At 39.2% G+C, this 12,707-nt stretch overlaps 1 protein-coding gene across 1 annotated transcript in view; it reads left to right on the forward strand.

Moving 5' to 3' along the window:
* PPP2CB (protein phosphatase 2, catalytic subunit, beta isozyme) overlaps nt 1-2,466 on the forward strand; it is a 42,412-nt gene extending 39,946 nt beyond the window's left edge. Inside the window, exon 7 of the mRNA XM_006884123.1 lies at nt 1,769-2,466. Within this exon, the coding sequence (XP_006884185.1) occupies nt 1,769-1,841 (73 nt within the window). The 3' untranslated portion in view covers nt 1,842-2,466. The remainder of the gene's footprint in view (nt 1-1,768) is intronic.
* The last annotated feature ends 10,241 nt before the right edge of the window (nt 2,467-12,707 follow it).

The following is a 12,707-nucleotide window of genomic DNA, read 5'->3' on the forward strand; positions in this document are numbered from 1 at the left end:
AAATAGTAAATTTTAAATGATACTTGCATATTATATGTAGATTACAAATGACATTTTGCATATAATCTTGACCTCTCAGATGATGAATCCTAAGAGACTTAATTTTTTCATGAATTGCTTGACATTTCCACCCAAAATTAGTAATAAACAACTTCTGTGTGAGGTAGATACCTGTTATGGATGTTCAAAGAAGCTTCAGAAGCATTTATTTTAAAAACAATTTTCTGATACTTTTAATTGGTCATTGCAGCATGAATTATCATTAGTTTCTATATAACTTCGTAAATCAGTAGTTGTTAACCTTCTTCCCATTTATCCCACTGCCCCTGAGTACACTCTGATCAGAAGGGGAGAGATACGTTTAGTCATATTGTTATTGTTGTGTGCTGTTGAGTTAAATATGACTCATAGTCAACCAGTGAACAACAGAACCCTGCCCTTTTCTGTGCCACCTTCATCATCTCAAATACAGAGAATAAGAGAGCTCTGCTCTGGTGACCTAGTGCTAAGGAGTTGAATTGCCAGCCCAAAGCTGGAATCTGCCAACTACTTTTTGATAGAAAGATGAATAGTCTTCTCTCATAGATGTTACAGCTTCTGTAAATACACTGGATGATCTGCTATGAGTTTGTCTCTAACCGATAGTACCTAACAACACAGCAACATACAGAACAAAAATATGCTCCATAGCAACCTAAGTGAGAAGTCTACTTTGAAGTATGTGTTTTACTGAAGGGTAAAATTGTAGTTTAAAAATATTTAATATCTGGTGGCCTAGTGGCAAGAAGCTGCAGTGCAACCCCAAAGGCACATGGTTCGAAGCCACCAGGTGCTCCACAGGAGATGGATGGCAATCCCCCCTCATGCAGTTAACTGCCTCTGAAAACATGCTGCTTGGTCAGCTGTGGTTCAGTTCTGACTCGACGGTACACAGCAACAACAACAGCTATTTGACTACTTTTTATGGAGCATAACTTTGTTCTGTATATTGTTGTCCAGCCATCATGTCAAAATTGATTTATAGCTGATCCTCTAGCATATTTTCAGAAGCTATAAATCATATGGGCATAGATTCAAACTGTGTGCCTTTGGGGGTGCAACACAGTTTCTTACCACTAGGCTACCAGTGTTCCCTTGTTCTGTATAGGATCCAGCAATAAAAAAACATTGCTGTGTGTACTAGAGAGTCAGAACCAACCCCAGCAGACCCTCCAGCAGTTTTTCAGAGGCAGCTAATCCCGTGGGAGGAGATTGCCCATCCTCCTCTCACAGAGCAACTGGTGGCCTCAAACCATGTGCCAGTTACTGATAATAATCTTGCAAACCTCCTGACAGACACCAAACCAGGCATTTTGTTTACTTTACTGTAACCTTCTGACATAGTTGCATGATGAAAAGCATTGCCCTAGGAAGAAGTTCAGAGTGGATGCTAATTAGAGGCAATATTGGAACTTTGTCACATACACTTTGAGCATGTTGTTAGTAGAGTCTAGTCCTTGGAAAAAGTCATCATGCTGGGAAAATGGAGGATCAGAGAAAGAGTAAGACACTCAAGATCGATGACACAGTGACTGCCAGTGGGCTTGAGTGTTACCAGGGATGGTCAGGTGTGCATAGAGTCACTGAGTCATAGTCAACTGTTGGCACCTAACAAGATTCTAATCTAATCAGCACTACACAGGTGGGGTTGTAGACCTACTTCTTTTACTACAGTATCTTATACAGTGTTCTTCAGTGAATTTCTTTTTCCTTTTTTTGTTATTTCTAGCCTTCAGTTTGACCCAGCGCCTCGTCGTGGAGAGCCTCATGTTACCCGACGCACTCCAGACTACTTCCTGTAGATTGCTTCAGGGAAAACCTGCCTTTGTATGTGGAAGTATACCTGGCTTTTTAAAATATATATATACACAAATATATATATATATTTAAAAACAAAAAAAGCAACAGTAATCTATGTGTTTCTGTAACAAATTGGGATCTGTCTTGGCATTAAACCACATCATGGACCAAAATGTGCCATATTAATGATGAACATTTAGCACAGTTGTAGACTGAAATCCAGTACATCACTATGTTCTAGGTCAGTCACAGTCTGACAGTTTGCCTGCTGTATTTGTAATAACCATTTTCCTCTGGACTGTTCATATAAAAAAAGGTAACTAATTTCTTTATCTCTTTTTGCTCTTAGTTAAGATTCTCATTATAGCATTTAAATGGCATGGATTAAAATTTTCTTGTTAAGGAGAATTCACAAGCTAACTTCCACTTAATCCATTACCCTTTATTTTATTGAAATGTAATTAACTGAAGAAAATATTCTTTTGGGGAGTATGTTGTCATAACATTTAAAGAGATTTCCTTTAAATTACTGTTTTATGTTGATCTACATATTTCTGTATATTTGTCATGACAGTGCTTGCTTCTATTTGATGTCCTAAGCAAATAAACTCGTTTTAAACAAAACCAAACTGATTTACTATGGTATACATTAAATGAAAACTTTACTCTTATTGAAACTTGAGGTTAAAATCTCTGTAGTAGGCAGTTATGCTGAGATAATGAAAAGTATAAAGTATGCATGGTATGCTAAAATCATAAAATGGCCTATAACTTCATAGTAGTTACTTGGTGCTGAGTAGATTCCCGATGACACTCTGACTTGTCCCAATTCAGCCTTAGGCTGTCCCTTCCTGCTTTAAGGAGCTCTGGTGATGCAGTCCATAGCTAGTCCTGCTGGTAACCTAAAGGCTACTCTGGTGCTTCATATCCACCAGTAGCTGCTTAGAATCAAGGTGTACAGTCTTGTCTTTTTGGAAAACAGTCAGAACCAGCTCAGTGATAATGAATTTGTGCTTTAGCATCAGATATTTGCTGAGCTTATCTCTTCCTGCTCCCCATTACAGCCAAGTTTTACCCTGCTTTTGTCATTGGTTGAGAATGCAGTTTTGTATCCCACCTCCAGTGTTATAATTGTTGTTAATGTGCCATCGAGTTACCTGTGAATCATAGCAACCCTGTGTACAACAGCCCTAAACTCTGTTCTATCCTGAGCCAATCTCACTGTCTCCAACACACCCACCCCCATTACCCCAGTCACTGAATCATTGTTGTAGTAGATAGTAAAATATTATCAACTGTCATTGTTTCTAGTCGTTAACATTTGCGAGTTATTTTTCCTTTTAATATTCAGCTGACACATTCTCAGAATGGTTAATTTTAGCTGCATCTGTTTGCTGCTCTCTTTGTAGTTACTCAATCCTTTGTAGTAGACACTTTTATCTCCTTTAATTTCTTAGTGGCAATAGATCTTTAACTGTATCCTGGAAGATACATATTTGTTCTCTTTTCTGAGAAAAGTAATCCAACAAAATGCTAAAATTATCAAAACAGTATCAGCTATATCACGTGCAAGCAAAATATTGGTGAAAATCATCCAAAAATGGCTAAAATAGTACATTGACCAACAACTGCCCATAGTTCAAACTGTGTTTAGAAGAGGCCATGGCACCAAGAATAATTTTGCTTATGTAAGTTTGATCCTGGCTGAAAATAGAGAATACCATATGAATGTGTCAAACTGTTTTATTGCCTAAGCACAGGCATTTGACTGGATCATAACTATAAGAATGGGAATCCCAGAACATTTAATCATGTTCATATGAAACTAGATACAGAAGCTGTTATGTGGGGTGGGGGCGGGGGGGACGACAACAGCAAGGCTTCCATACCTGTTTGATCTGTATGCTAAACAGATCATTTGAGAAGCTGGACCATATGAAGAAGAATGTGCCGTCAGGATAGGAAGAAGACTCAAGCAGTCTGAATTAAACATGACACAACATTGCTGAAAGTGAGGAGGACTTGAAGTGCTTGCTACAGAAAAAAAGATCAGAGACCATAACCTTTCAATGTGGACTGCATCTCAACATCAAGAAGGCAAAAATCCCCACCACTGAGGATAGGCAACATTATTTATGATAGATGGAGAAAAGATTGTAATTGTCAACAACTTCATTTTACTTGGATCCATACACTTGGCACCGGCAGTCAAGAAAAGACGCACTGTTGGGAAAGTCTGCTGTCAGGAGCAATGATGCCAGTTTGAGGGCTGAGCTGCACCTGATTCAAGCCATGGTCTTCTCATTCACTTGTTACGCATCTGAGAGCTGGACAGTGAATTATTAAGAATGACAGATGAAATATTTATGTCTTTGAATTGTGATGTTGGAGAATAGTACTGAATATTCAGTGGGCTGCCCAAAGGACAGACAGGTATGTCTTGGATAAGGTGCTCCCTTCCATCCAGAGTGCTCTCTGTATAGGAAGTTTAATCTAACATCTCCTTTGTAAGTGACTCATTGTATTTCTCATCCTGTATTAAAATTATAAAGACCTGACTTAATGGTGAGATAGACTGGAACCACTAGACACCCTTCCAGTCGGGGACTGAATTCACCTCCAGGAACCATATTTCAGCCAGGCCTATAAAGTGAACTGTAGAGTACCCTCTTCAGGAATATACTGCTCAGAATAACCAGACTGACAGTATTTGACCCAAAGCAAAACTCAGGAGGGTTGAGTGGATATGAGAATCCTAGAGAAAAAAACAATACACTGAAGGAAGTATGGTAGTAATTTACGCGTTTACAGTCTGTTCTGCCAAGATTAGTGGCAGACTAGAAATATGGGCAATCTCCTGCTATGCGATAAACAGCCTCTGAAAACATGATAGAGAGCTATGGCTCATTTCCAATTTGGCAGCACACAGCAACAACAGTTACTAAAAGGCAGAAGTCATCAATGTCCCAAATGTTTGATCTGCTGTACCACTACATGATTTCCTATGTCAGCTATACCTCGTTTGTTTAATTCCCCTGCTCTTCTGTGTCCTTTGGTTTCTGTGGTTTGCTGAAGGTCTCACAGAAATCCAAACTAGGTGTTGCAGACTGAAGAGCAAATGGACCAGGCTTCCCTAGCAGTGAGTTTCAGCACAGCCCAATGCTGTCTCACAAAAGAGCATTGAGCTTCCATGAGTTTATATAGGCCTCCAGTAGGGCTTGTATCCCACCCTGACTTTGCCTCCTTAATACAATAAGTATTTAAGAACAAAATAAAAAATTAATCTATGGCCAAGAAAGCCATTTTGAACAGTAAAGCCTTTACACCACAGAGAGCACTCTTCTACCCATTTACGCTTCATACTTGAATTAATTCTTAGTTACTTAGTAAGAACTACATTTACCAACATGCATAAGCTAGCTACTGCATGCCTTGGGCCTTAATATCCCCATTTTAGACAGTTTATAATTTGCCCACCCTTCCCAAATCAGTACTCTGAGGAAACAAGCACAATCGTCTGTTCCTCATTAAGTAACAGGATATTTCAACAAATCCAATCCAGAGCAAACTACCAGATTACAGCAGTCAGCACAAACCCGCAGCATGAAACATCCTCTCTTCATTTGGTTGGTTTCTGGTCAACTCAGCCCTGGTCATTTATGGGTAACAACTTTTCCCTTGTCTGTGCCAGATGACTCCAGTTTCTAAAAGTCAAAGTACTCCCTGCCCCCATTTTCTTTGAAATGTAAATCAGTTCAAAGTCCAAGGTGAGTACAAATCCTTTCAAATCAAGTATCTTCAGGGTACTGGGTGTGGTAGAATCTTATCCCAGGCTAAACCTCCTGTCCCCTACCAAGTTCTGCTTTCAACAAGCATTTCCCCATGATGATAGTGGTGGCTCTCTGCCCTATCCTGAGCTAATCTGACTGTCTCTGACATACCTGCCTCCATTGCCACAGACTCTGTCTATCCATCTCATCCAGGGTCTTCCTCTCCTATGCTGACCCTGTTCCCTTCCAAGCATGATGTCCTACTCCAAGGACACCAGGATCCCTCCTGTCCACATGCTCTAAGTATGTGAAATGGAGTTTCAGAATCCTTGCCTCTAAAGAGCAGCCTGATTTCACCTCCAAGACAGACCTATTTGTTCTCCAGGGTAAGTTTTCCTTTTTCAGCATATCCAAACAAGTATTAGCCGAAGGTGGGCTTACCGTGTTCCTTTAAATTAACAGCATATCCCATTATTATAACATCTGGTATTGATTTTTACAATATATTACATATCCTTCATATTTTTACAAGATACTGAGTCTTTTAAGATATCTTAACATGACAGCACTGAAGAAACAAGTTTCCATTAAGTACACCGTTAAATCTATCTTGACTTCACTTTTCTGATCTCCAACATTTAGCAAGAGAATATTCTCTTATTCTGAGTCTCTTTTTTTTTTATTAAATTTTATTAGTTTTAATGTACGTTTACAGAGATTATGGGTTTTCATTTCATTCATTGTTGCACTGTTTTCTCCACCCTCATCCCCAGTTCGTTCTTTCCCCCCACCAATGTCTGTTTTAATTGTCCAATTGCCACAGTGCTTGTCAAAGCCAGTTCTGATTAATCTCCTTTGTCAGTGTGTCCCTTGCCATTCCCTATCACTCCTCCCTGAGAGAGACTTCACCCTGATTCATAAGGAAAAGGGGATGGCGTATTCTCTTAGCTACTTCCTGCTGAAAAGGGACACTGTGGGTTTCAGGGTGAATGTCTTCTCTCACTACTCTAAAGGGCCCCCTTGACAGTAGGAAACACATAGACTATTATGGAGATTGATTTTGGAATTTAGATGCACTGTTACCAGTTGTGCTTAGCCATACATGTTCATATCCTTGAAGATGTATCATGGAAGTGTTGTAGCCTAGAAGATACAAATTTAACAAGTTAAAAGTGCATGAGTCAGAAATGGAAAAGCAATAATATTCTGAGTAGAGGTTCTAATAGTGGCACAAACCAAGTTACAGAGGTAAGGTGGTTCCATTGCCATCCTTACTCTAACTTAATTATTTAATTTAAATTTGTTATTAATTTCAGTGAAAATTTACAGAGGCTTTGGATTTCCATTCATTCATTGTTGTAGATTTGTCCCCTCCAAAGGCTCACCCCCCACCAGACATTACCCTCTTGGAAAAGTAAAAGAAAAGATTCTTTCATTATTTTACAAACCCTCCCCCAGGTCCACTCCACCATGTAGCCATCGCTCTAGACTCCTGTCATGACAGAAATACCTAATCACATATCTCTTTTAAACAGTTTTCTGCCTCCTCTGTTTCAGTGCAGTATACATTATTGAACCCATCTTACTCAGTCTGTCCCCAATCCCAAGGACAGTCCCATTCTACAATAGTGGCACCATGTAATATTTGTCCCTTTGTGACTGGGACATTTCACTCAGCTTAATGTTCTCCAGTGTCAACCATTTTGAGTAATATTGCATGAGTTCCTTGTTTTTTAATGCAGCATAGTATTCCATTGTGCGAATATACCACAGCTTCTTTAGCCATTCGTTTGTTGATGGGCACTTAGGTTGTTTCCAACTCCTTGCTATTGTGAACAAAGCTGCAATAAACATGGCTGTGCATATATCTGCTTGGGTGTCAGTTATGGTCTCTTCTGGGTATATTCCCAGTAGTGGTATTGCGGGGTCAAATGGTATCTCTATTTGCAACTTTTTGAGAAAGCGCCATACTGCTTTCCACAGGGGTTGCACAATTTTACACTCCCACCAACAGTGAATCGGTTCCAGTTTCTCCACAACCTCGCCAGCATTTATTGCTTGCTGTTCTGTTAAATTTTGCTATTTTGACTGGGGTGAGATGATATCTCATAGTTGTTTCTGAGTCTCTCTTGAGGTATTGACAGAATGTTTGATTTCTTTGCTGCATGACCCGTTTATTCATCCTTTATCTTCAGCTGTATTTCTTCTTTCCATTTGTCATTTATTTTTAACCAAACTTTTCCACCTTGCAAGGGACATTTGGTTCAGCTATGATGCCAGTCTGTATCACAGGTAGCAAGACTGATCTGGCAAGTGCCTCCCCTTTGGTCAGTGTCCATTCATGTTGAATAAGGGTTACATAGAGGCAACACTAGTGGGCTATCTCAGCCACTAGGTAGGACAGTAGTTGTCTACATTAACCTTACTTTTGCAAGATGTGGTAAAGGTACAATCCATCCCCTCTGACTGTGGGAATTCTTGCATACATGTTTAAGGGGAGTGTTAACGGTTGTTTGCTTAGGGATCACTCTTGCTTCTGGTACCCATAGGTGTATATCTGGGACTATAGCATCTGGCAAGAAGAAAAGTATTTCAGATGATGAGAAGAATTGTATAGTAGCACTGGCATCTTCCTCTATTACTTTTTCTCTAGATATCCCTGAGAAATGTAGGAATCTACCCAGTTGTGACCGCAACCCCCCCCAGCCTTTCTCAAGTTGAGTGTGAACACACATGTTGTGTGAGCCAGCCCTTCATACCCTTCCTTATTCCTCCTGATTTTAGATAACATGTTTGAGTTGCCAATTCCAATTCTCTTGTCCAACCGATACTCTGAGGATGGTAGGCAACATAGCATATCCATTTTATGTTTCTTAGCCCGATGCTGCAGTCTGGAGAGTAAAGTATATTCCTTGGTAGCCCAAATATATATATATATAAAACTTGGTAACCCAAATCTGTTACAGTATCTTTTGTTCATCAAATTGTGTCTTTGTCATTTACATAGGTTATAGGATATGCATAGTCCATGCTAGTATCCCAGTAAGTACCCATTTGTAGCCACCTGGTGTCACTGGTCTGATAGAATTGACTGCCATCTATGTGCAGGGCCTTCCTCCCAGAAATGTGTCTTATAGCCTTCTACAGCCTCTGTCTCTCTTCCTGGCAGGCAGCACCATATTTAGGCATTTTGTGTCTCAGAGAAAAATATGTCTAGATCCAACCCATCTTGCTTCAGTGTCCCCATGTCCACTTAATGCATAGACACAGTTGGCCACCTTAGGGGAGTGCATCATCAAGCCCACCTGCTGATTCCAGTCACACTCTGGTCCTGGGAAGGAGTTCTTTTTAAGTGGGCATTGGCATGTCCAACTTTAAAATGTACATCCTAAATTCCCAGAGTTTTTATAGATCTATGTCCCACACTGGTGTCCATTTAATAGTCCAGTGTCCCATCACCAATTTGCCTGATTGTCTGGCTAAGCCATTAGCCACTGCTCATAAATCAGTAAAATTCCAAACATAAACTCCAACCAGCCTTCAGTCACTGCTGGGAAGACAGCATGCAGTTCAGCTCACTGTGCTTCCTCAGGGTATTCCTATCCACTGATCTTAATGTGGACTTCCACATCAAATGTTGTTCATGTACCCTGGAACTGACATTTGTGAACCAACCAGCCCTTTGGCGATCAGCATGAAGTTATTCATAGGGCACTGTCCATATGGCAGTGGGCTCTGGCAGCCTATGGGGGTTCCAGGATAGTACTAGTGGGAAAAGAGACTACTTGCTTATGGATATGTGGGTACCCCCCCTTCATTTCCCCAGCAGAATATTCCTGTATGAATCGTTTTCATTTTATCACAACTGTTTGGGAGACCACTGCCTTCATTAGCATGTTTCTCTGACATCACCCATGACATGATGGGTATTTGAGGTCTCTAGCTAACTGGAGTAACAAGGGTAGATGTAATAGATTGATTGGCTCATAGAGCAAGGTTCAGACCTGTTGTGCGTGGGGTTGGTATGAGTGATAGTCCACTGAACAGAACAGCACATAACAACAAGAAAGCTATTTTAAGTAAAAATGTTTCTCTCATATTATGACTGACTTTAAAGTCTGCCCCCTTTTAGCATAAGCTTATTGATACTTAACAGGTTCGAATAGAAAACCAAAATGCCACAAGACTTTAGTGTATCTCTACCAGCCAGCATCAGTATTTATTGCTGTATATTACCACCTGTAGCCACCATCACCATTTTTGAAGCATATTTTAGTATGTCCTATCATTGCTTCACATAGCTTTGGAGATACCTAACCATAATGCTATCTTTACAACCAGCAAAAAACAATCCCTTAATCATTGCAAGAGGACTGTAATAATCTAAGATTCTAAAACTTGCTAATAGTGTTGATCTGAGTTAAATTAGTCTTGGATATAATCCATGTGTATCAATGCCATATAAGCCATCTCTAAAATTATGCCTTGCTCTAAATTTAGAGAAAGAACACTGCTTTTGTAACCAAGGAGACAATTAACATGTCTATTTTTATCCCTTTGGTTTTACATGCAACTGACTGGTTTTTTTCTGTGTGATAAAGAAGAAAATGTCTGTTAGCAAGTAAATGGACCTAGTGATTTTACCCTAGAAACAAGGGAGTGGGGTGGGTATTTTGTTGAGGTGGAGGGTTATTTTCTCTTTTAAGTTGCTAATTATTAAGAACTTTGAGTGTTTGAAAAACTTAAAAATTTTGATTTTCTGTAATTAATATTCTCAAAATGGTTGCTAATACACAATTTAAAATAGAGCCTATGCAAGTATGTGATCAAAATGGTAAGTGTGACTTTCTTTATACTTGAGTCTAACAAACAATAATGGAAGCTTTTTGAAACTCTGAAAGGAACCCTGATTAAGAGAAATAAACTGCTGTAAACAGCAAAGAATCTACCCATAAAAGTCAAAGGACCTCTAATTATTAAGGGATAAATGTGCTTTATCCCTCTAAAATAATGTTGTGAGCAACAGGATAACATCCATATGCATACAAGGAAGACCTGTAAATACCACTATCATTCAAATTTATGCACCAACAACCAAAGCTAAAGAAGAAAAAAGAGATGACTTCTACCAACTGTTGCAAGCAGAAATCAATTGAACATGAACCAAGAGGCATTAGTAATAATGGATTAGAAGGATTGGTAGTTTGGAAACATGCACTTGGTGAAAGGAGGCTGTAGAAAAAATGGTAGAATTCTACTATACAATCAATGATTAATTAATGACAAATACCTTTTATAAGAAACACAAATGGCAGCTATACACATGGACCTACATAGTAATGAGATTGATTACATCTGCAGGAAAAATTATTGCAGAAGCTGTGAAAATGAGGCCATGTGCTGATTGTTGAAGAGATTGTCATCTACTCATATGCAAGTTCAAACTGAAGTGGAAGAAAATCAAATCTGAAAGAACCAAAGTTTGACCTTGAGTCTGTGCCTCTTGAACTTAAAAACCATCTCATGAACAGGTTTGAAGCCTTGAATGGTAATGAGTGAAGACCAGATGAGCTGTGGGAGGATATAAAAAACATCCATAAAAAATGTATGTAAAAGGTTACAAAGAAGGAGGAAGAAAGAAAAGAAAACCAAAATGGATCTCAGAAGAGACTATGAATATTGCACTAGAGCACAGAGAAGCCTAAGCAAAGGGAAAAAATCAAGACGTTAAGGAGTTAAATAGAAAATTTCAGAGGGCAGCACAAGAAGACAAAATACTATAATGAAATGTGCAAAGAACTGGAGTTGGAAAATCAAAAGGGATGAACTTGCTCAGCATTTCTTAAGCTGAAGGAACTGAAGAACAAATTCAGGCCTCTAGTTGCAATACTTATGGATGCTGTGGGCAGAATGTTGAATGACTCAGAAAGCATCAAAGATTATAGAAGGAATACGTAGAGTCACTATACCAAAAGAATTGACTGGGAAAAAAAAATAATAATTATTGGCTGACACAGAAGAACTTCAGTAAACAACCTATGATCAAGAGGCAATGATGGATGATAAAGGAGTAAGTTGAAGTTCCTCTGAAGGAATTGACAAAATACAAGGCCCCAGGAACTGACAGCAAACGAGTTGACATATTTCAACAGACATATACTGCCCTGGACACGCTTACCATGTTGTTTCAAGAAATCTGGAGGACAACTACATGGCCAATTGACTGGAAGATAACCATATTTATTCCTATTTTTTTAAATGTGATACGACACAGTGTGAAAATTATTGAACAATATCATTAATACCACGTGCAAGCAAGATCCTGCTGAAAATTATCCAGACAACCAGAATAGTACATCAATAGAGAACTGCCACATATGAAAGGTGGGTTTCTTTAGAAGAAGCCATGACACTAGAGACATTATAGCCAAAGTTAGATGGATCTTAGCTGTAAGCAGAATGGTAAGTGCTGTCGAGTCAGAGCGACCTTATGAATGAAAGACCTGAGCACTTGTATAACTTCTGTTTCTCCAAGTGCATAAAGTTTCTAGAGGCAAGCTATTTCGGAAGTGGATGCCACTCCTTCCAAACTTGTTTTAATTGGGGAGATCCACCAAGCACTCTCCACCATGGGTAACCATTATCACATTTGACACATCAGTGTCACAGTGTTTAGCATCATTGCAACCACGAGTTACCTCTGTACAGCAAATGAACAAACCAGCAATAAACCACTTAGAAAACTGACCAAAAACAAGTAAAATCAGGCCTGAGGGCCACAGATTAAAATCACCCACATTTGACTTGGTAGCATAACTTTCTATCCACCAGGCCCACAGAGCACTCTCTATATTGGTGAAAGCAGAATACCAAAGGAATTTCTGTTTCATTGACTAATGAAAGACATTTTTTATTGTGGATCACAACAAATTGTGGCTAATCTTGAGAAAAACAGGAATTCCAGAACACTTAATTGTGCTCATTTGAAACCTATATTGGACCAAGAGGAAGTTACCAGAGTAAGGAAACACTACATGGTTCAAAATCAGGAAAGGTGTATGCCAGAAATGTGTCCTATCTCCATACATTTTCCAGTCT

The sequence above is a fragment of the Elephantulus edwardii genome, unplaced genomic scaffold (genome assembly GCF_000299155.1).
Source record: "Elephantulus edwardii isolate Elephantulus edwardi_28Jun2011 unplaced genomic scaffold, EleEdw1.0 scaffold00031, whole genome shotgun sequence".
Lineage (NCBI taxonomy): Eukaryota > Metazoa > Chordata > Mammalia > Macroscelidea > Macroscelididae > Elephantulus > Elephantulus edwardii.